Below are 24,136 nucleotides of genomic sequence, written 5' to 3' on the forward strand. Positions count from 1 at the left end.
GCCAAGGGAGGAGCTGCCGGCCTGGCTTCAGCCCCAGCATGGAGCTGCGATGGAAGAGACCCTCCGACCTGGGCAGGGGAGGGCTGGGCCCAGGCCCCAGCAGGACGGCACCTGCGAGCTTAGAGCACCCACCAGAGTCTCCAGAGGCCGCCTGCACACCCTGAACCCGCTCTGTGGTCCCCATGTATTCTTCAAAATCCCAGGACGCCAGGGTCCACCCTTACCGAGGTTCAGGGATGAACAGTTCCTTCACAAGACCCACACGCTTTATTCTAGCTCAGAACTTTATTTCTGCAGATCCTTTTCGGAACACGTGTGGGATGTCGGGATGGGGCACCTGGGCTCTCCTGACACCAGCTTCTGAAAAAGTACAAGCCACCGCATTGGAGGCTCTCGGTCTTGGGATCATAGGGGCCGAGGCCGGAGCCGGCAGCTACCACGGGCCCGGCCTGTGTCCATCGCACCTGCACGTTTAAACGCCGTTCCCCACAGCTGTAACCCGGAGGTACATTTCAATGGATGTTTTCTTGGAAGCTACTGGGTTAGAAAGCACTTGGCTGCCTGCTTGGAAGAATCACTTTTAAATGCGAACAGGCCCCAGAGCCCCTGACGCCGAGGTGGGGACACACGGGGGACAGGGCGGTGGTCCGCTGCAGGGCTGGCATCAGAGCATCTTCGTCAAGCGCCCTGAATGATCGGCAGGAACCGCCTGACACGTTCCTTTGGAAAAGGGCCTTTTCTCCTATAAACGGGATGAGAAGGAAACAATACTCTCCTCTAAGATGTAATAGATCTTTAATGAAGGCAAACTCTCCTCCACTGGGGATCACAATTTATGCTTCCAAACCCCAGCCCAGGGCCAGGGCAGAGGAGTAAATGGCCACCGTGACGGGCAGAGCCATCCCACGCAAGCCCACACCTCGGGTCCTTGTCTTAGCAACTCAGGGGAAATCTCGCAGTTGCCTTGGTAACCCAAGGGATTTCAGACATTAGCAAGAGTACACCAGGAGAAATCACTTGTTGGATTCTAAAAACACCTTCTGCTCGACAACTGCATTTAAAACATCAAACCCACAGGCTTAGGGAGCATCCTCGTTCTTAACATGCTGGTGGGCTCTCCGATCTAGGGCCTCCAGCCCCGCGGCCCGCCGGACGACTCGTGATGCAGCAGGTGCAGGACAGGACGGGAAGGCTCTGCGGCCCTGACCCACCCAGAAGGTTCCTGAAGTCAGTCCCTGTGGACGCTGCTCTCCAGGCTTTAGTCAGAGCTAAAGGGACGTTTAGTCGTCACGGAGAGAGCAGACACAGACAACCACTGTGCCGACCGCTGGCAGAGAGGCAGGTGGGCTTTCTGTCATCTCAGAAACTTAACCTTCTTCTGAGTTAGTTCAGTTACACTCAACGGTTCTGCGGGGGGCTTCCCATCAGGGACACTGGCAACGTCATGAGCAGGGGTGGGCGGCTCCTGGCATGCAGTGGGCAGAGGCCAGGGCACTGCCGATGTCCTACAGCGCGAAGGACGCCACCTCACACAGAATCATCCTGCCGAGGGGGTGACGCTGGTGGAACCCGCTTGGACTGAACCTGCAGGAGGCTGGCCCAGCGCTTGGGGCTGGGGACGCACAGGGGCAATGAGAATGAGAAGCAATAAGAAAGGCTACAGTGTCTCCTGGGGGTGATTGAGAAAGTTCTGGAGATGGACAGTGGCGATGTATTTAATGCCAATACACCTAAAGATGGCTAAAGGGGTGAAGTTCATGATACGTACGTCTTACCACAGTAATCAAGCTAGTGTATCAAGAGCCCCGGGGCGCCCTCCCAGCCCCAGCACAGGCCTAGCACTGGTGACACCTTTCAGCGCTTGTGCCCACGGTTCACTGCCTTCTCTCCACCTCTGTCCACCTCTGAGCCCCCACTGGGTTCTAACCTCCTTCCTGGAGGGGCCTCCCCAACGCGGTCACTTGCTGAGAAGCCTCCATCCTGCTAAGCCCCTCGCCACTCCAAACGCAGCCCGCGTGGTCCCAGCTGCCACTGGGGAAAGCTCGGTGCAGCCGTAATTAGCACATGGCATCTCGTAAACATTTCACTTGTTTACTAGCCTGGGAGACAGATAAAACCATCCTCCAGAGGGTGAGGGCCAGCGTCAACAAAGCTAGGCTAAGAGCCCTCACGGCTGACGGACTCGGGGCCCAGAAGGGGCTCCCCACCTGTGTGGTAACGCCCACCGGCTGCCCTGTGGGCGAACCACAGAACCCGCACTTGTTGGCAACGAGGAAATACCCCTCATCAGGAGGGGAGCTCGTGGCCACGGCCGGAGCCCGCACACCTGGCCTGGCCTTCCCTTCCACCCGAGTCACGCCACTTCGTGCAGTTCTTCATCTTTTTAACACCGTCACGTTTAAATCTTTAAAAATTAAGTTACGCCACCCAGTGCCTATGAGAGGCTCCACCACACCCCACGCTGGGGCTCCTTCCGGGGGTCACCCCCTTTCCAGCTCCAGAAACTCCCCAGCCCGGCAGCCTCGGTGTGTCGGCGGCCCTGACGCACCCGCTGGGATGCGTTGGCCACCTTCCCCGCGCTCACACCGATTTACTACGAAAGGGGGTGACCCGCGGGAAGCCACCAGTGTGAGCCTGGAAAGTTGCCACTGCATGGACAAAACGAGCGGCCCCGGGGCCACCGACAAACAGTGCCTTTGGGCTGCCCATGACCCCAGGGCGCCTGAGCCCGGCCTGTAACAAACCAAAGGCTTACTTGAGTCTCGGCTGCTGAAGGGCCACCCGGACGTCGGGAGGAAAGATGGCAGCGGGGAGCCGGCCCGGCTGTCGTCCTCCACCTGCTGCGTGATGTGCCGGACCGTGTCTTTGTTCTTGCGGTTCTTCCTCCGGCCCGTGGGCTGCCAGCCGTCCCCTGCCGCCTGCTCTGAGAAGGAGTTCTGAGCGGCCCCATCCCCGGCGGACGGCGGCTCGCTGCCCCCGTAGTGAGCCGGCGAGAGCCGCTCCTCCTTGATGTGCAGGGGCCCGTAGCCCACGTCGCCAGGCCACAGCGGCTGGGAGGACAGGTCCGCGGGGCCGTCGGCCTTGGGCTCCTGGTCCTCCTTCCCGCAGCTGCTCCCGCCCTCGTGGCAGCTGGCGATGGCCGAGTCCCCAGAAGAGTTGGCGGGGCTCGTGCGGCGGGCCAGCCACGGGGAGATGCTCCTCCCGGCCATGACGGCGGAGATGAGGGCGTCCGCGCCGCTGCTGGGTGGGGCGCCCACCTCGAACTCCGAGAGCTCGTCCGAGGCGTCCGGCTTGATGCTGATGTCCAGCGCGGCCTTGATGAAGTCGTGGCAGGCCTGCACGATGTCCGTCATCTGCAGGAAGCTGGCCGCGGACATCACCTCGATGACGTTCCTGCTGGTGAGGGCCAGGTGGGCGGAGTACATGAAGTCGATGATGGCCTTGAAGCCCTGGGCCGTGACGATGTCCAGGTGCGTGACCGTGGCCTGGCCGGACGCCTTCTGCACCTGGCAGTAGAGCGTCTTAAAGTAACGGCTGCTGCCGAGCAGGACGTTCTTGTGGGCCTTGAAGACCTTGCCCTCGACCACCACGCACACGTCACACAGCACGCCGTGCTGCCGCTGCTCGTCGAGCTCGTGGAGCAGATGCCGGTAGTGGGACGCGATTTCCATATCTTCCCGCCGGCTGTTCATCTGGGATCCTGGGGTGGTCTCTTCTACGGACTCTGTGGGGCAAGAACGGAAGGGTTACCCGCACGGTCGACACACACACCGAGGGAGTTAGGAGGGTGCACGGAGGGCGGCCACCAGGCACAGGGCACTCGACGGTGGGCACCTGAACCAGCGTCCAGTTTGAGGCTCACCTGTCGTCGGGCACGTGGCGCTCTGAACAGAATCCTACAGGCTGCAGCCAACCCTCCGAGCAAACAAATATTCCAGAAAGGAGGAGAACACCCATCCACAGTCGAAGCGACTTTCTCACCCAAACAGAAAATCAGAACATCTAGGCCAAGTAACCCAGGGGCACCTTCATCCCTCACCCTTGAAGAAGCATCCTTTAAAAACAAAGCGACAGGGCTTCCCTGGTGGCGCAGTGGTTGGGAGTCCGCCTGCCGATGCAGAGGACGCGGGTTCGTGCCCCGGTCCGGGAGGATCCCACATGCCGCGGAGCGGCTGGGCCCGTGAGCCATGGCCGCTGAGCCTGCGCGTCCGGAGCCTGTGCTCCGCAACGGGAGAGGCCACAACAGTGAGAGGCCCGTGTACCGCAAAAAAAAACCCAACAAAAAACAAAGCAACAACATCCTACACAAACAAAACCCCTAGAACAGTAAGGACTGAAGTTGGACATCCACAAACTCCCAAACTCCAGCCCAAGCCAGCTCCAGAGGGAGAAGGCCCTGTGACCAGCTCAGCCCCCAGGAAGGTATCTTTGGGGGAGGGACCCAAGGTGATGAGAACCCCCTTCGCGGTCCCAAGCACCCGAATCATTTCTCGAGTTGGGCCCCACGCGCTGCTCTCCCCAGACTCGTTCCCCAGTTCTTTGCTGCTCCTGAAGTTTCCCGGGGCCACCGGACTGGGCAGACAAAACAATAGAACTTCAGTGCCGCCCGACTGGAGGCCAGAGCCCGACCGAGGCCAAGGTGCGGGCAGGACTCCCTCCAAAGGCCCCACCGGGGGCTGCATCCTGGCCTCCGTCAGCTTCTGTGGTGACTGGCTCAGCGTCCTTGGCCCGTGGAAGCGTCACCCACCTCTGCCTCTGCCGCCTCCCTGTGTGCGTGTCTGTCCCAGTGTCCCCTCCTACAAGGACACGGTCGTATCGGATTAGGCCCATCCTACTACCTCAGTACAAATCACATCCAAACTAGCTCAGGTTCTGAGGCTCTGGGGGCTAGGACTTCACTGTACGAAATCTGGGGCCAGGCTCACAGCATAAGATGCCCTGCAGAAGACAGGTCGTCCCTGATAAACACACCATTTTCCAGCTGGTCAAATGTGCGGACATCCGTCCACCTTTCCCCGGGCGGGGGGGGGGGGGGCAGGGGCGGAGGGCAGGGGCCACCTCATTTGTGCAACACCTTCCTTTAGACTTTACGTTTCGCATCACTATCTGAGGTCACCTGGAAACACCCACAGTCCCCAGGCTGGGAGAACAAGGCTGGGGAGGGTCCAAGCCTGTCACTCCCTTGTCTCCCTCAACAGCCCACCCAGCTCCGTCCCTGCCAGGCGAGAATAGAGACCCCCCACTCCAACCAGCCCCCCGACTCGAAGACCAGAAGTAAACACTCTGCTTCGATCGTGTGACAGCAGCGGGACCTGACCCCGCGGACGAGCCCTGAGGAGAGCAGGCAAGCCCAGAACTGGCTGCGGTGCTCGGCCCTGGGTGCGTGGACCACCCCCGAGGGTGGTTGGCAGCCGGTCTGCCCCTCCCCCAGGGCGTGGGAGGCGGGGAGGGGGGGGACAGACAGGCCGTCCAGGTGTGGCTTCACACCGCACACCTGGCGTTACAGACTCAGGTTAGTCAGACGCTGAGGGAGGATCCGAAACACACGTCAAACCAGGAAATCGACCATTTAAACTCAAAGCATCGGCTTCATGCCCCGAGTCCACGCGGAGCTCCGGCCGGACATGGGGGGAGGTACTGAGAGCCCTAAGGACCCTATATTCAAGTTAGGGAGAGGCTTGTTTCATCCCCTGACTTCCTATATGAATAATAAGGCTCTTTTCTCGCCAGTGAAACAGAGCCTAAGAATTAGGAAGAACCCTGAAAAGGGGCAGAATGCCGGGGCCATTTTAGAGAAGTAACAACTACCTCAGCTGGCTTTTGCATTTCTCAAATAATTTCAACTCATATGGAAAGTTCTAAAATAAATTAATATTCAGTCAGAGCAGCTTAAAATCAGTTATGTACTTCACAGAGATTCTGTTGTAAGAAAATACAATTTTCATTAGGGAAAAAAGTCACCTGTACACTAAAAAGAAAAGGCATGTAAAGGAATGATAATCAAAAACAGATTAGTCTGGGGGACTTCCCTGGCAGTTCAGTGGTTAGGACTCCGCGCTTCCACTGCAGGGCGCACAGGTTCGACTCCTGGTTGAGGAACTAAGATTCCACGTGCTGTGCGGTACAGCCAAAAAAAAAAAAAACAGATTGGTCTGCTATGGAAACATTAAGGATACACGTAATTTATCCAGGAAACTTTAAGGGAATAACTGAGTTTGCATTACAAAGCTGGTTATGTCTCCACATCAGTAGGCGGTCATGAGGGTCCCACCCACCTGACCGCAGCAGAAGAGCGGCTGCCCAGTTGCATTTCAGCAGCTGTGACCCTAAGAATGGAAGCATCTGGGTGGTCATGTCAGATGATGGCCTGATAAGAAAGATGCAGGCTGCAGACTAAAGCATGCTCACCACACTTTTTCTTTGAGGGCAAGGGCAGCAGAGCATCTGCTACTGTCCGGTGAAGATGCACCTGGCCGTGGGTCACACAGCCGTTCAGGGAACACACACCTATGGACCCACACCTGTTCACAGGACACACACCTGTGGACTGATGACCTGACTGTCATCTCTGAGTTACCGGTGCTGCTGCACAGATCACAGGGCACGTTCATGCACCCAAAGGTCCACGCAGGCAGCCCTGTGGCGAAGGGACCCTCAGAGAGAAGCCTGCGGTCCTCAGGGACTCCGATGCCACACTGACAGGAACAGCGAAGGCTGGCTGAGACCAAGGGGCATTTGTTGCCACACCGGCACCTGAGACTTCACCAAAGTGACCCACGTGCCACCTGGAAGCCACACCTTCTCTCCAGTGTTTTTGTTTCTCCTGTGGGGTCTCTACTGTCTGTTCATAGCTTGCTAATCTCAAGACGCTTCGGTTTCGGACAGTATCACTTATGAAACGTGACCACTTTGGTGCCAGAACAACTTGAATCCATGATCAGACCACACTCCAAACGCTGCGTCGCCCTGCACAGCGCGGGGCTCAGGGCTGGCCGCCCTCACACGGGCAACCTGGGGCACAGGGACCATGCCAGAGACCCCACAGCGAGTGACGGAGGGGGCAGCCGCGGGTCTGTCCTGCCCAGTGGGCAGCCTGCCTGCTGCGGGACCCATTTCCAATCCCGCAGCCTCCGGGAAGGGCAGAGGTGGTCTCCAAGCTGCCAGGCAGGGAAACTGAGGCTTGGAGGTTCCCAGAGTCCGGCCGTCGGGGAGCCGCCATCCCGGGCCCCCGAGCCTCACTGTTGACCCGAGAGACACAGGCCTCGGCTGCTCAGCACGGTGACCCAGGGGCGAGGCGGCTTTGAGGTCTCCCCCAAACAAGCCGCACTCAGATGTGAGCACAGACCTGCTCTGCCAGCCTCTCTGAGAGGCAGGTACCCGATGTGGGTGTCAGGGGTGCTCCCCTGTCTGTCACTTGCAGGGTTCAGAGCCCCGGCACCTCAATCCCAGAGCACCGCCCGAAACTTTTCCCTACATCATCTGAAGGTACAGGGTCTCAACCAAAAGCCATCTTCACAAATTATCAGCAAGCGCTATGTGTCTTACTCATCCAGCGCGTCCATGAGACCACTGATGTTTCGTGGGCAAAAGCCTAATAGATCGCCAAGCCTCAGAACGCACAAGAACCATGAAACGTGGAGACTCTGCTGTGAGTATGTTTCATTTGCTGCACTGTGTGATCAAAGTAGTAATTCCGGGAGCTGGACGGGGTATTTTTTTCCTCTGGTCCCTAAGGAGCTCCACCTGGAAGGCAACTGGTTTTAATAAGAATGTAAAACAGTGGATGCAATTTGGACGTGTGTCCTGCTGCACCCAAACAAGCCCCAGGTCTGTACAGGGACCTGGGCCCCTGGTGGGCCGGCCCCTCCCCCAGGCCAGTCACCAAGTCTCAGTCCAGAAAAAGCCAACGCTGTCAGGTGAGTGCCTCCAACACCCCCAGAACCTCCTTCCCGACCCAGCTTCGCCTCCCTTCTCACTTCTGCACTTTCATTGCCCTCAATTTACACTTCCTTGAAACGTTCCTTCAGACGTCACCTAACAGGCAAGTGTTGTTTTAAAGCAGAAGCAAGACACTTTAGCGCTAGAACCAAGCCGCCCCGACGCTGGTCTGCAGAAGCCAAGCTGCTTCCCGCAGGGCCAACCGGCCGAGCCCACCTAAACGGCCCTTCCACAAAGACACGGGGGACTCTCTCGATAACTACGCGGCGTGAGAGCAGCTGGACACAGGAGACAGTGCGGGAGTCCCTGCCATGAAACCGGAACCTGCAAGGCGACCTACCGGGAAAGGAAGGGGACAGGAGGAAGGCCAGGGGCTGCCTGGCCTGGGGACAGCGAGGGATGGAGACACCAGGCGTGTGCAAACCCACCCAACTACGCTCTCTGATGAGTAGTTTGTTGTAAGCAAATCGTTACAAGGTCGATTCGAATCTATTTTCATGGAAACATCCTTGTTCAGCTACAAACGTGTGCGTATCTATTGCCTTTTGCTGGGGGTCGCACCGCATCCCCCAAACTCACTCCCTGGAGCCTTAATCCCCAGAACTCGGCATGTGACCGTATTTGGAAGCAGGGCCCTTGCAGATGTAACTGGTTAAGACAAGGTCGTTAGGGTGAGCCTTGATCCGATGTGACACGTGTCCTTACAGGAAAGGGACACGGGGACACAGACACCTCACAGGGAGGCGGCTGTGTGCTAACAGTGATGAGCCCACAGCCGAGGAACCAGCAGGAGCTGGAGGGATGCCTGGGACAGAGGGGGCGCGGCTCAGAGATGGGATAAATCTGTCGTTTAAGACATTCAGCCCCGGGTTCCGTCAGGAGCCCCGGGACATAGCATGTCTACCATGGAACGCCACTGACGCCGACGGCGTGATTCGGCGTGGATGGAAAGCACTCTGACGCTTCTCGACAAGGACAGCCCGCTCTGCCTCACCCCGGGTGTCCCGGGGCAGAACCCAGCAACTCAGCATCGTCACTCCACGGACACCACCTCCCTCACCCCGACGGCTACGACCTTCTGAAAAACCCAAGGTCAAGACACCAACGATGGGAAATCACGTTACAACCCCCAGTTTATATACATTGTATTGTCAGTGTTCACGGCTGCCGTTTAAGATTTCAAACCAAGCTCCTGCCTGGGAAGAAATACTCCACGTGCGTTAACAGAAGTCATCCTTGACTGCCTGATGGGGGTGGCTTCGCCCAAAGTTTCTCCGGTGACCACAGTCTGACGCCCTTGGGTGCTGGAGACCAGCGTGATCTCAGAAGGCAAAACTGTGCCGCCAGGATGAGCCCCGCCCTCTCCCTTGCTGCCGCCTCCATCCAGGCTGGAGCGGCCCCCCACCCCGCCTCTCCTACCTGCGCACACCCTGACCGCGTAGGGCCGGACACATCCTGTGACCACGGGGACCCCCCCCTTCCAAGACCGTTGGGGTGGCTTCCCCCACCCCCCGCCTGCCCAGCTCTCGCTCTCAGCGAGGAAGGACCCACAGAGTCCCAGGGTCTCACCCACGTCCCGGCGTTTCCCCAGGCCGTTTCCACTTTGGCCCCTGCGGTGCCCAGGAGCCTTGGAGCTGCGCTGGGTGCTGGCGCCCAGGCTGAGGACGAGGCTCCCCCAGCCACGATTCCAGAGCAGCACACAGGTGCCGCGAGGGCGCCCGCACTTGGGCAGGTGCCAGGGTCGGGGAGACTTCCCAGAAGGGGGCACAGGCCAGTCAGGACAAGGGAGTAGGCGCTGGGGGTGGGAGGGAGGGGGGAGGGCCCCAGGAGGGAGCAGCACATTGCGGGTGGCGCTGGCCTCCACACAAGGCCCCGTGAGCTGCCATTCCCGGGTTCAGGGCCTCGGGGTGGGGGGCCCTCCCACGGTGACCCTGGCCTGGGGCTAAGCGAGCCTCAAGGGGGCTGGACAGAGTCCACCTTCGCACTCCAGGTCTGCGCTGGCGTGGAGACAACACAGCGACCCCAGTGACCCAGCCGAGCCCTGACCCTGGAGGTGCCAGGCCACCGAGCCACCGCCCTGGCTGTTCCAGCCCAGCCCCAGAGGACGCGGCCCTGACCGACGGAAGAACCGCGGAAGTCGGCCCCAGCACCTCGGCACACAAGAGCCCCTGTGTTTCAGGGTGGGCAGAGTGCAGCGAGCGGTGGCCAAAACACAGGCAGCCCAGAGACGGCACAACAACTTGGGCGTCTGGCGGGAGAGAGCACGCGACAGTGAGATGGGGCAGGGCCAGGGAAAGACCCCGCAACCAGCCAGGGCAGTGCCAGTGTGGGCCTCAGGGTGGCACCAGCCACCAAGACCAAGAGCCCAGGGCCCAACACACTGAGGGGAGACCTGGACTCTCAGGGGAGAGCAGCCCCCCCGGGGGGGGTCCCAGACATCCTGATTCGGGTTCTGGCACAGGGGAGGGTGCCCAGGGCCCTGGGAACAAGTGTAGGGGCAGGGAGAGAACAGAAGAGACCAAGCAGGAACAGGGGGGACCTCCCATAAAGGCCTAAGTCAGAGCCGAGGCCCCGGCCGGGCGCGTCGGCCCGAGAGCTCTGTCACTTCTGCTGGTGGGAAGCTGGTCGGGGGAATTTTTTTTGCGGGACTGGGGAGAGAAAGAGGAAGAGGTCAGCACTTTACCTGTGCTCCCAGGCACCTCCTGCTACACTCAACCCCCATTTTGGACGTTTCGTCTCTAAACCACGCTTCATCATAACGGGCAGCTAAACTGTCAGCTCCCTTAGTGCTTGTTTTACAGGTGGAGCGACAAAGGCAAACCCTGCTGTGGAATACAAAAGGGATGCAAGCGCCCAGCTGGTGACACTGCCTCCTCCTCCAGGGAGCCTCCAGGGGCTCCTCCCACTATGGCTCGCAAGGTGCCTCTTGTCTCCCGACAGCTTCACATCTTCCCGCCGAATCTGACAGCCTCTCCACACAGGGACCACATCTCGACGCTGTCCTGGTGCACACCCTTGGCGGGGGGGGGGGGGGGGGGGTCAACAAAACGACAGTACCGGGCTTCCCTGGTGGTGCAGTGGTTAAGAATCCTCCTGCCAGTGAAGGGGACACAGGTTCGAGCCCTGGTCCGGGAAGATCCCACATGTCGCAGAGCAACTAAGCCCGTGCGCCACAACTACTGAAGCCCGCCTGCCTAGAGCCCGTGAGCCACAACCACTGAAGCCTGCGCTCTAGAGCCCGTGAGCCACAACCACTGAAGCCTGCGCTCTAGAGCCCGTGAGCCACAACTACTGAAGCCTGCGCTCTAGAGCCCGTGAGCCACAACCACTGAAGCCTGCGCTCTAGAGCCCGTGAGTCACAACTACTGAAGCCCGCCTGCCTAGACACCGTGCTCCCCCACAAAGAGTAGCCCCCGCTCGCCACAACTAGAGAAAGCCTGCAACCTGGCTGGTTGCGGGGTCTTTCCCTGGCCCTGCCCCATCTCATTGTCGCATTGGATCTTGGCAGATTTAACCAAGTTAAGATGAGGTCATAACCCAAGTGGGTCTGATGTGTCACCAAAGGGGGACATCTGGACACAGACATGCACAGAGGGACAGAGATGGGAAGGACGTGGCCACAAGCCCAGGGGCGCCTGGGCCCCAAGAGCTGAAGAGGCAGGAAGGACCGTCCCCCAGAGCCCCCAGAGGGGGCGCAGCCCTGGAGCCCTTGCTAAGAGGGAACATTTCTGTCGAGTTTGCCATCACTTTGTGGCACTTGGTTACAAAAGCCCTAGAAAAAGCCACGCGTCCACTTAAAATTTTTGTAAATTTTTCTTAAAAAAGCTGATCGGCTTAACAAGGCAGAAGAATGCTTTCCAAGGGTTTTAAATCTGAGATACATTGTGACTCGAAATGTTAACTAACACTTGTGCGCCCTGCCGCCAAGGAAAACGCAGAATCTAAATAGGAAATAACCTCAAAGCAATGCCTGTTCTCAAGCTATAGGATGGAATCTTTTGTTGTCTTTTTCAACATTTTACTTTGAAACACTTTCCAACCTAAGGAAAAGTTATAAGAATAATTTCAGAGAACTCCCACCTAACCCTTAACCAGAAACACCACTTTTTTTTTTTAACATTTTGCAACATTTGTTTACATCAAGTAACTGCTGGAATCTTTCATAGGTCTTTCTCTTTTGTTTGTTTATAAATTTATTTTAGGCTGCATTGGTCTTCTTGCTGTGCCTGGGTTTTCTCTAGTTGCGGCGAGCGGGGGCTACTCTTCGTTGCGGTGCACAGGCTTCTCATTGTCGTGGCTTCTCTTGTTCCAGAGCACGGGCTCTAGGTGCACGGGCTTCAGTAGTTGTGGCACGCCGGCTCTAGAGCGCAGGCTCAGTAGTTGTGGCGCACGGGCTTAGTCCGTGGCATGTGGGATCTTCCTGGACCAGGGCTCAAACCCATGTCCCCTGCATCGGCAGGTGGAATCTTAACCACTGTGCCACCAGGGAAGCCCTATAGGTCTCTTTTTTCTTAAAAGTTGCATCGCTGGAAAACGAGAGAAGCCACCCAACAACCCAAGGTTCTGCCTGGGAAACCCAATACTGATGGGTCGCTAGGCCTGGACCCGGGGCGGGCAGAAACGTGGTCCATCACTTTCCGGCTAGCAGCAGTGAGAGCACCACACAGGCCTGGACCAGCACAGATGTTTGCTCTGGCATCCAACGTAATTTCAGCCACTAATCGGATGTTTCCAAGTCCCCAACTATCACTTCCGCACAGGCCTTTCAGATGGTAAACACTCATTAGATGCTGAGTAAATGAAGGCTGGGTGGACGGCTGCTGGGTGAATGAAGAGTGTGTGTCCACCACGAGGACCTGCACCACGCAGCCCTCCAACAGCAGGGACGTCAATGACCCAGCAGTCCCGAAGCTGACCAGGCCTCAGCAGTGAAGTGGTCACGCTGGCCCCTGATGGGGGTGGGGTGGGCTGATGCAGCAGCAGCTGGGGGCCCAGGCCAGGCCACAGGACCTGAGGCAGGGGCGTGTGGTGGACGCAGGAGGCCAAGGTGGGACAGACCTGGCGGGAAACGGGCCCCAGCATGGGGATTACCTGGACCCACTAGGATTCAGCTGGGCGCCAGCTCAGCAGGTGCTGCGGGCCCCGGGGTGGGGGCTCCTTCGGGGAGAATCCCTGGGAGGAGGAGCCGCTGGGGGCCAGTTCCTCCTCCCCCTGGCTGGGGCCGGGCTTGGGCTCCAGGGAGGGCCCGGAGGTTGAGGGCACCCTGTCCCCCCTCTGGCGTGGGAGGGATAGCCTCCCCCCAGGGAAGCCCCTCTCTGTCAAGTGCAGCTGGGACAGCTCCAAGGTGCTTTAAGACGTGAAACCCCGATTCACGAGGTTGGACCTGGGAGTTGCCACTGACCTGGGGAGGGCCTCAGGGACGCAGGGGCTTCCCAAGCCTGCCCTGGTGACAAGTGGCTGCAGCCCACGGGTAGGGGTCCCCCACCCGACCCGGGGGCTTCGCCGTCCCTGGCACAGAACCGTGCAGCGCTTGCTGGGGGGGGGGCACCCCTGTGTCAGGACAAAGCCCACACAGGGGCTGTGCCGTGACGCAAGGTGTCCCTCTGGAACTCGTGCCCCGACTCCCAGATGTGCTGCATCTTCAGCCCCGATTCTACTTTTGGAACCTCCCCCAAGGAAATAATCCCAGCACGCTGAGAACGAACACGCCCCAACAACGTGCCTGCCAGGGGTGCTGAGAATTCATGAGAAATAAGTGGGCATCCGAGCAGCACGGACCCGGCACATGTGCTCTAACCCCCATCCCTCCACGCCAGTCCCTTATTCAGACTCAGAGATGACATGCCTGTCCACCACCCGCTCGCGTGGGGCCGGATGACACCAGACCGACGACCAGGAGGCAGAATTGGCATTGATGAGAGAGAACCCACGCTGACCTTCCTACTCCTACGGGCCCCGAACGCGTGTGGGCTGGGGTCACACGACGGGCGGTCCATGCTGGACTTTCACACACTTGCCTGAAAGGACAGCGGACGGGCCACCCCTCCGGGCCCAGAGCCCCGCAGGGACGCACTGTCTCATCCAGAACCTCAGGCTGCCCTGGGGCGGCCCCCGGGGACACAGGCGGCTCCCTCCTGCCCGCAGCCCCGACTTCCCAGGAGCAAAAGGAACCCCTCGCTGGCGCCCTGGGTACAACCAGCACTTTCTCCGGTATTTCCTGGGAGCCTGGAGGAAGGCGCAGGCTCAGGAGACAGTGGCCAGGCATGCTGTGCTGCCTTGTAGGTCCCCTTAAATACGGTGACATTGCTGAGTGACTCCAGGAAGGGGGGTGGCAGCCATGTGACATTTCCCACCAGGACCTTGAGCTGGACGCATGACCGCTTGGACACACCCGCCGGCCGGTAAGCACACGCTGGGCACGGCCCTGCAGGGACCCACCGTGTCATCCTCTGGGGCCGGGGCTGCCCCGGCGCGATTCTGTGCTGGCTGGTATCAGGGTCCAGGCGGCGGACAGGAACACACCCGAGAACCTCACCTTCTCAGGACTTGGGAAACCGGGCCACGACCATGAGCAAACCCCACTTCCCTCACCAGCTCGGCCAAAATCCCAGTGTCTTCCTCGTGAGACAGAAATTCTAGACCCAAGCTCCCATCACCCATCCATACACCTATTTCATGAGCCGCCACTGCTCTAGAGGGGCCAGCTCTCACACTTCAGACCCAGGAGTGGTTTTTACCCAGGGATAAAAACGACTTACCTGGGAAAAAACTAAGGTAAAAATAGCTCATGCCTCCAAACAAACATTAAAATATTCGAAAGGAATAATCTTGCCAAACAAATTATGTGAAAAAAAATTCCAAGATGTTCCTATACTTTAGTAACCAATGGCAAATCTAGAATTTTTCAAATAAAACTTATATAGGTGATAATTATCTTGAAAATTCCATATACATCTCCTTGGGACTTCCCTGGCCGTCCAGTGGTCAGGACTCTGCGCTTCGAACGCAGGGGGCACGGGTTCGATCGCTGGTCGGGGAACTGAGATCCGACTGCCTTGCAGCACAACCAAAAAAAAAGAAAAAGATAAAAACCCCAAACATACACATCTCCTTAACAAAAGGTACAAGTATCTTAAACAGCAGGCAGCACATATGAAAATGATTCGTTTTTAAGTCAGAAATTCCAATGCAGACGTCACCGTCACACTTTGGACCCTGAGTACCGGACACATGGGTCCCCCTCGCCTGGCCCTATGACCCCTCACGGGATAACAGGGCAGGGCTCCTGACGGTCAGAGGATGCCACCAGCCAGACCACCACGTGGGATCAACAGCTCCAATTTTTCAACAAACAGCACAGAACAGAATAAAGATCTCAGAGGCGCCACCCCAAGTGCAACCCGCCCCGTCCCACCCCAGCTGGCGAGGGTCCTCATTCAGGGGGTGACCGTGAAGGTCAACCGAAGTGACAGCAAGGACCCTGGCCTCCCAAGGTTGCGGGGCCCCCAGGCTCCTGGTGACCTTGGGACCCACCGTAGAGGGACTTCGCCCGTGAACGTGGAGGACACGCCAGGGACAACAGCCCTGTCCACAACCACGGCCGCTGGTCACCATGGGGCACCTCCACACTCATCACGGCAAGAATCAGGACTTTCAGACCAGCCACTCGACAGCCTTACTTGATGGTACGTGAAGTTCCTCCTGTTACTACAGCATGGAAGAAAGTTTTCTAGATTGTGAAGACTACGTTTCAATAGCTGCTACACTTCGTTTTCCAGTGTCTCCTACAGGAAGCAATAAAAACACCATCCAGAAAACGGGCCACAAGTCTCACCAGCTGCCAGGGGGCGAGAAAGGCCTGGGTCCGACCTGGGGGGGCAGACGGGCACACAGGTATCCAGCCATGCAGAGGGGTCCAGAGGAGGGGCTGGGTCCTGCTTTGGAGCGGCGGCAGCCAGTACCCACCCCAGTGGCCCCGTTGGGGACCCTGGGCTCTGCCTCTGCTCCCCGCCCCACGCCCTCCCTCTGGGCCCTGCCGCATCCCTCTCCGTGGCAGGTGTCGACATCTGTCTGCCCTGTCCCTTCCCCTCTGGGACGCAGAGCAAGGACCTTGTTGGCTGCTGTGTCCCTGGTCCAAGAGCCCGGGTTGCTGCAGGCGTTGGGGTGAGTGCAGGTCCGCAGAGCGAACTCACCAATACCGTTGTCACTGGCCACGTCTGCTCTACCAGCAAGGGAAGGGCAGGAGTGAGAGGTGACAGCTGGAGACACCGAAGAGGCCCCAGGAAACGCTGGGATTGAGAAATGTATGCGGTAACGTGTCAGGCAAATACAAGCTGTAACGGTGTAGTGGGTTGAATCACGTCCCCCCAAAAGATACGTTCAAGTCCTGACTGCAGGGGCACGTAACCTCATTTGGAAAGAGGGCCTTTGCAGACGTAATAGAGTTAAGATTAGGTCATTACGGTGGGCTCCAATTCAGCGTGACTGGTGTCCTTACAAGGAGAGGGAAATTTGGACACCAGGGTGAAGGCCATGAGAACAGGACAGGAGGTAGGAGGGATGTGTCTTGGCCATGAGCACCCAGGACTGCCAGCAGCCGCCAGAGACTAGAAGAGGCAGGAAGGGTCCTTCCCTGGAGCCTCCAGAGAGAGGGTGGCCCTGCCCGCACCTTTATTCAGGACTTCTGGCCTCCAGACCGTGAGAGAACACAGCTCTGTTGTCTTAAGCTGCCAGGCTGGTGGCCCTGTGCTCCGACAGCCCCAGGGAACGCACTTAAACAGCAGCCTAACTTACACCGACAACGGTGTCACAACGCAACCGTCTCTCCCCGGCCAGACGGCAGGAAAGGCCTCTGAGATGGGGCATGAGGGGTTCCCACCCAGGGTCCACACAGTCCGGCCTCACCCCTGGACCCTGGGCCAGGGTGCTGGTCCCCTCCCAGCGAGCAGCTGAGGGGATATGGGGAGTGCACGTTCCCTGCCAAGCAGGAGAAGGGACAAATCGTTGTCTATCCTAACAGTTACATGTCCGTTTCAGTGCGCACCAAGAAGAATATAACTGAGATACCAAGCTCACGACTTCACGGGTATTCTTGCTTCTTAAGACGAGGCAAAAGAAATGTTAAGTCAATGTGAGGTCGGTGTGACCCACGGGCTGCATCGGGTGAGCTCGAGAGCTGGCGCTCGCCCTGCGTTGCTTCTCCAAGGCTCGGTGAGTCTGCTGATCTCAGGGGAAGACACCCCGTCTTTGAAGGACCACCTGTGCCCCAATGGAGCAGATCTGCCGGCCACAGCGAAGGCGGGTCCCCTGGCACTAACCCTTCCCGACCTGCTTCTCGGGCCCTCAAGGGCACTCCCACACCCGGAAGTGCTCCCAGCTCCGCGGCATCCTGGGCCCCCCGCTCATCACAGAGGAACCACGGTCCCCGCAGCCACGTGGTACTGCCACCATTGGAGACGTCTACCCTCCCTCTGCTGCCGGGTCCAGGCAGGTGGGATTTCCACCCCACAAAGGAATCAAAAGCAGCAGGTGATGGAGAAGCCAGACCAGAGAAGAGAAGGAAAGAGGTTTAAAAGACCACCCACCCACAGCCAAGTGTGTATCACACTGGCCAGTGGAGCTCAGTGACTTTAATGGTAAGGGATGTCCAAGGACACTGTCACCTTGTCACTCCTTGTTCTGGTCTCATTCTGCCAACAACGTAAGAAAAAAATAGGGGAATTCCCTGGCGGTCCAGTGGTTAGGACTCTGTGCTTTCACTGCCGAGGGCGCAGGTTCAATCCCTGGTCAGGGAACTAAGATCCCGCAAGCTGCATGGTGTGGCCAAAAAAAAGAAAAAGAAAAAAATAGGAAAGGTCAAGGTACCCAATATTAAAGACCCACTTTCTTCAGGTGCCTAGTGAGCCTGTCATGATACGTGGTCCCTGAACTTCTGAAAAGTTCTTCAAAACACTCTGAGGTTGAGGGGAGAAAGTCTTCATATAAAATAAAAGCGATGAAATAACAAATGTTTCTATATCACCAGAGGCAATGGAAAAACACCATTACTTCCGGCTGGCCAGCCTGCTCCACTTTCTGTGTGAGACGGGGCGTGGGCCACGGAGCCGGCCGCCACAGGGCTGCCGGGAAGGACCAGGTTTCAAGCGCAGACGGGCGGCTTCCTTAGAGGCCGGGGGTCAGGGTGGGTCCTAGGCCAAGGTGCCTGGCTCCCCAGAAGGGGCGACGGCCACCTGTGCGCGTGACTCTGAACATCAGACGTCTGTGACTCGACCTCGTCTGGGGCACAGCGGGCATCGCTGGCCCAGGGACTGGACGGCGGGGACCTGGGCTGAGCAGCCGGTGGCCCCACGATTCTGGGAGTGCTCCCCGAGGAGCCGGCTCCCTCCTGCCCCCGAAGGAAGCAGAGTCCTTTCTGAGCTGTCTTTAAACCTCCTAAGGAAAAGGAAACTGCTACTCAGAAGTGACATTGCTCTGGATGGGACGGGATGAGAGAACAAAATACACCTGCTTCAGACTCGGATGGGGCCACAGCGGCACGCGGAGGCCCATGCTAGGCGCCTGCCTGACCCGCTCACACCAGAGGCGGGTGCGCTGCCCACCTGCCCCACACCCTTGAGCTCCCCCAGGCGACCTGGCCCTCCCCCCGAGTCTGCAGCACGCCTGACACTCACCCTCCCCGTGCCGGTCCTTCTGGGCCACGCTCCTGGTGGCCTGTCCGTCGCCCTGTCCACCCTCTCACCGTAGCCAACCCTCCAGTGCACACAGAGCCCCGGTGCCTTCCCTTGCCCAGCGGGCCCAGAGTGGGTCCCGTAGTGTGCTTCCAGAAAGCCCTCCTGTCCGCGTGCACGCCCACACCATCCCCGTGCAACTCGGTGCAGCCACCGCTGGGACTGGGGGCGATGAGCCCCGGGAGTCTGTCCGGAGTGCAGGCCGGTGAGCGCCGGGTCTGGAGCGTGCGTGTTCCGCTGAGCGACAGTCCTGGCTGTGCTCTCCGGCCCCAGGCTCAGCCGTGGGACACCGTTCAGAGCGGCCGCAGAACACAGGTCAGACCCTCCTCGCACCAAGTGACACACGCTCAGAGGGTGACAAGCCGCCCGGGCCGTGCCGCCCACGTGTGTGCACCTTCACAGAGGCAGCTCTGGGTGCTTGAGATTCTCGAACCGTCCATCCGCGGCCCAAGACACAGAGGCGCCTTCTTTCTGCTCTACACAGAAGGGGTCTGACGCGGGGCCTCAGGCCACCACGAGGCACTGACAGGAGGGTTTTCATACACAAATGTGGATCTTTTCAGGAGAGGGCTGCACAGCTGGTCCACTCGGACAAGCAGTGCTGGGGTGTCACTTGGGGGCCAGGAAAAGGACAGCTTCCCCGAGACGAAGGGTGGTCTGTGGGCATGGATGTTCAGGAAGAGATTCCTGTGCTGAAACATGGGCTTTGGAAGACGTCATTTGAAACGACACCACCTCTCGCCCCCATCCCGACAGCCAATCAGCCCCCAAAAGCTGCCTGGCCCCAAGAGTCCTGCCCTCTCACTGGCTACCCACTCTCGGCAAAGCAGAAGTTAGAACAGAATTTGCTGCACACGTACTGGAACCGGAGGCTGGCGCCATGGGCCCATCAGGGGCGGGGGAGGTGTCAGCACGGACACCCTTTCCCTCCAAGAGTCTTTAGAGAGCCCACCAGGTGGGCTACACCCCGTCCTGCTCCGAGCTCTCACTAGCATCTGTCACCACATCAGGTCCCATCAGTGGTTCCTGTAGACCCGCCCCCCCACCCTTCCCAGCGGGTCACCGGCCCCTCCGTGGGAACTCTGTCCCCAACCTTGCCTGAAGGCTGGTCCACAGCAAGCCCTCGATAAGGCCAAAACTCGTCATGAGTAAGAAACTCTGGGAATGTCTAACATGACTCAAAAAACACACCTGTCAAAACACAACCCCCCCCCCCGTAAATGCTGTTGAAAAATATGGTAACATTGTTCCTCAACTTTCTGAAGTGCCTAGGTCGCTAATTTTTTAAATCCAAATAATGGCATTTAAAAATACTTAGTCATTTAAAAATCTAATAAGAGTTAAAGGCACTGTTGAGAGATACTGAAGGGGGAACTTTGCATAAATCACACTAAGGTCGGATCTGACTGGTCTAGCTTGAACTTATCCTTTACTAGAACAACTTTTCAGTCTGTGAGAAACAGTTATTTTTCTTTTCCATGATTTCTCCGTCTACGAGCAGAACCAGAGGACGTGTTCTGTCATCATCAGCAAACCAGAACACGAAGCCCGGGGACGCACGTGTCAGGCGCACAAAGTACTGAAGCTAGAAAGGCAGAAATGATCCCACGGTTGAAGACCCCACAGCTGCACTGGTCACACCAGAGCCGGAGCCAAGAGCAGAGGACACGAGAGCCAGGATCAGAACAAGACAACCGTGTTGCAAAGACCGAAATGAGTCTTGTGGCCTCAGTAGCGATTTTTCAATCATCTGTGTATTCTTGGGAGTTAGGCCATTCAAGCACACTTGTGGCAAGAAGAAGAATCTCTTTTGTTCAGGGGAGGGAGCAGATTCACAAGGGAATTCTTGACAACCTACCATCACTCAACCAATTTCAAAGTAGAATACGTTCAATCAGAGAGAGGAAAAAGCCTTCGTTTTTATGAGAACATGAAGCCCCCAGAACGGGGCGCAAGAACTCTCCGCCCACTTCAACACAGAGGCCAGGAGGGCACCTGGGCACATGAAGCATCAGCAAAACGAGGAATGAGTTCAAGTTCACGGCTCGCGGAGCCTCTGCTGAAGATGCTCTGCTGGGCTGTCCTCAGCTGGTCCAAGACCTCTGGTAGAGAGCAGAGCAGAAGCACAGCTGCCCCAGAAACACAGACCACAGGGACACAGTGGCCCAGTTTCCCTTAATTTGAAAAACCCCACATAAGGACAGTGTTGGAAAGTTTGTTAATATTTGGTTTAACGTGTTTGCAAATAACACATCTTCTGACTGTAAAAGAGTGTCCTTCCAGGTCCCCGGAGGAGTCTCACCCATTCTCAGGGTCGACCTCACCTTCCTGTGCTAATGTGTGACCAAGGAGAGGGCGGTGGCCCCCTGCCCTGGGTGACCAAGCAGGGACACAGAGCGCCCAAGAGCCCCTGCAGCCAACAGTCCGCCAGTCCTGAACATCAGAAACTGGACGTGGAAAAACAGCTCATTTCCAAACACGAAACAGCTAAACCTGAACAGAACTGATCTCATCAAAACAAAATTCTTTCATGCAGGGTGATGTCAATGAGGCCTAATGAAATCCTGTCCGGAGGCTGGCCTCCAGGAAGGCTGAATTTTGGGTTTAGCCTAAATGCGTCCATCCCACCACTCCCTAAAGAGATGAACTCTCACAGCAAACTCCACACACACACCTCCTTCCCTTCAGGAAAGGATATAAAATGATTACTAGCTTCTCAGGGGAACACAGTGTCTAAGTTCCTACTTAAATCCAGCAACTTCTGCCTCAGTACGCCCCTCGTTTAGTCCTTTCTGTAATAGCAAGGTGTCCCAAAGTTTCCAGTTCACAGCACCTAAAACTACCATGAAATATAGCAAGGAGAAGGAAGGAGTCCACTATGATAAAATTCTATTGTTTACTTCATTACTCATGTGAAAAACCCTTCCGTAAATTTGCCTTTGGGGAACAAACTATTTCCCACTCCTGTAGAGTGGAAACACTGCTTTCACAGGCAGCACGCAGGCCAGCGACAGAGTGAATTCACAGTCTGCTACCCAAAAGGGAAGTTAGCTTTGATGATAAATCCAGTATGAAAGATTCTACAACCGATACAATTAAAACGCACGCGAGGACTCTGCACAGGTGTCTGCGCCCAGCCGGGTTCGCTAAACCCGTTGCCTAATTAGCATTTCTGTAAACAATGCTGATAACAATCTTGCCTCCGCAATCCACGACAAACGCGTCGCTGAGATTGGAGCACGGAAAGCGTGAGGAAATTCGCTGCGAATCTCGGTCAAACTTTCTTTTGTTTGTATTTCCTCGGTGTCAGAAAATATCAGCTCTTCGCCCATTTGGTTTGTACCCAGGCTCGTCCGTCCAGCCCTATTGTGCGTGCTCCGTTAAACCTACAAATAATGAATTTGTTAGCAGGGATGGAGGAACCCCAACTAGCCAGAATCCTCCTCCTGGTGCAGAAAATCCCCCATTTGCCATCGGGATTGAGTTGTCAGACAGTGACTCTTGCTACCCTGTGAAACTGACATGTCTATTTACAGAGAAACAAAGACGCTGCTCGCGGCGGACCCCGCTCCCTCCGCGCGCCCCGTCCGCTCTGAGCGCCCCGTCCCCTCCGCGCTTCTCTAGCCACCCGGCCTCGAGGGCCCTGCGCCCAGGTTCAGCCAGTAATTAAAATGGAGACGAGGCCGGTGCCCGGCTTCAGGGGGAGACAATGACCCCCAAGGCCCGGCGGGGTGCGGGGAGCCGCCGCGCCCACCTCCCGCAGTTCAGACTCCTGGCAAACTCGGCGCGGGCGGGTCCGGGTGCGGCTCGCAGGCGCGGGCGGGGGGCGCGCGGGGCGGAGCGGGCGGGGGGCGCCAGGACGCCCCCGGGCTGCCTCCTGGGGCCGGGCGTTGACGCAGCAGAAATTACCAGCTGGAAAATTCCCCTTTCGGAGGTGACGGGGGAGGGACCGCGGCGGCGGCGGCGGCAGGAGGCGCCGAGGGCGAGGGGCGCGGGGCAGCCCCGTCGCCGCCTCCGCCTCCGCGCGCAGCCCCGCGGGGACCCCGCGTCGCCCTCGCCCGCCCCGCCCCGCCCGCGCCACCGGAGCTCAGGGAACGGAGGGGGCCGGGCGGGGGTCGCTACCGCCACCCCCGGAGCCGCAGCCGGGCACGCCGATCGCCTTCGGGAGGGCGCCCCCGCGGGGCGGGGCGCGGCGGGGCGCGAGGGGCAGGCGGCGGGGGCGCGCCCGACTCGGAGCGGCCCCGGCCCGGAGCAGCCGACCCGGCTCGAGCCCCGGCCCCGCCGCGATGCGCCGGCCCGGCCGCGGACAATGAGCCGGCGCCGCTTACCTGTGACCCCATGGGGCGCGGGCGAGGGCGGGCGCCGCGGCCGCCGGACCAGCGCGGGTGATCGCCGCGGCCGCCGGGCGAGCGCTGCGTCCGGGCGGGTCCGAGCTGCGCGCTCGCCTCGGCTGCTGTGTCCGTCTGTCCGTCCGTCTGTCCGTCAGGCCGGCGCGCGCCCCCGCGCCGCTCCAACCCCGCGGCCCCCGCCGCCCGCGCGCGCGCCCCGCCTGCGGACCCTGACCCCGCCCCCCGGCGCGCGCCCGGCCGCTGCTGATTGGCCCGCGCCCCGGCCCCGGCCCCGGCCACCGCCCCGGGCCCCGCCCCGCCGGCCCGGCCGCCGCCCCGCCCCTCGGTCGGCCGGCTCCGCTCGCGGGGCGGAGGGGGCCTCGGCGGGGGTCGGTTCGCCTCCGCCCCCCCGTGGGCGGCCGGACAGCGGAAGTGCGGGCTGGAGCTCGCTCGGCATTGTGGGAAGCCCCCTCTGCGGGGCTGGCGGGGGGCGGGGGCGGCGCGGCGTGGGGTCTCCAGGCGCTGGAGCCCCTTCCCACGGGGACCCAGCAGCCGGGAGACCACCGATGGGAGACGCGGGTCGGGACGAGGGCAACCCAACCCCGCCCGTACTGCGCCCCTGTCTTTGCCCACACGCCTGTTCCTCGGGGGCGCGGGGTCCCCGGGCCGCAGGCTGTCCGCGCCCCTCAACGCACAGACGCGCCGCGCGTGTCTCGCAAACTTCGCGCCTTCCCCGCCGGTTGTGCTGGCTGCGCGCTGTGCAGAGAAAAAGCGCTCCCACGGCGCCCAGGGGCTCGGGGCCGAGCTGTCGGGGACCTCGGCGCTCCCAGCGAGAGGCGCACCGCGGGGCAGGGGCCACGGGACGGTGCCTGCCACCGGGGCTTGAGTTTGGCCAACTGAGGAGCATCGGCGGCCGCGCACGCGTCGGTCCTTCCCCCCCCGCGAGGTCTGTCTGGGGGGTGCGGGGTCCTGCGAAGCAGCGGGTGCCCCGCTTCCCCCGCAAAAGATCTCGAATCGTGCTGCCCGAGATGGGCCCTGCGCGTCCCTTCTCGCCCCCGCTGTCCTCGAGTCCTCGGGCGGACAGAATGGGAAGCGTGGCCCCGCATTCTTGGCTGGCCTGTGCGGGGGCAAAGGCCACCTCGC

General features: G+C 59.2%; 1 protein-coding gene across 3 annotated transcripts in view; it reads right to left on the bottom strand.

Moving 5' to 3' along the window:
- The window catches only part of ZBTB46 (zinc finger and BTB domain containing 46), a 57,267-nt gene extending 34,092 nt beyond the window's left edge, over positions 1 to 23,175 (bottom strand). Inside the window, exons 1-2 of one of the 3 annotated variants that reach the window (XM_067708766.1) lie at positions 22,994 to 23,175; positions 2,756 to 3,724 (exon numbers count right to left, since the gene is read on the bottom strand). In XM_067708766.1, the coding sequence (XP_067564867.1) occupies positions 2,756 to 3,692 (937 nt within the window). In that variant the 5' untranslated portion in view covers positions 3,693 to 3,724; positions 22,994 to 23,175. Of the gene's footprint in view, positions 1 to 2,755; positions 3,725 to 3,862; positions 9,335 to 22,993 lie in introns of those variants that run through there. The other 2 variants (XM_067708764.1, XM_067708765.1) reach the window with 2 other exon arrangements.
- Between the last annotated feature and the right edge of the window lie 961 nt (positions 23,176 to 24,136).

This window comes from Pseudorca crassidens, chromosome 15 (assembly GCF_039906515.1).
Source record: "Pseudorca crassidens isolate mPseCra1 chromosome 15, mPseCra1.hap1, whole genome shotgun sequence".
NCBI classification, from domain to species: Eukaryota; Metazoa; Chordata; class Mammalia; order Artiodactyla; family Delphinidae; genus Pseudorca; species Pseudorca crassidens.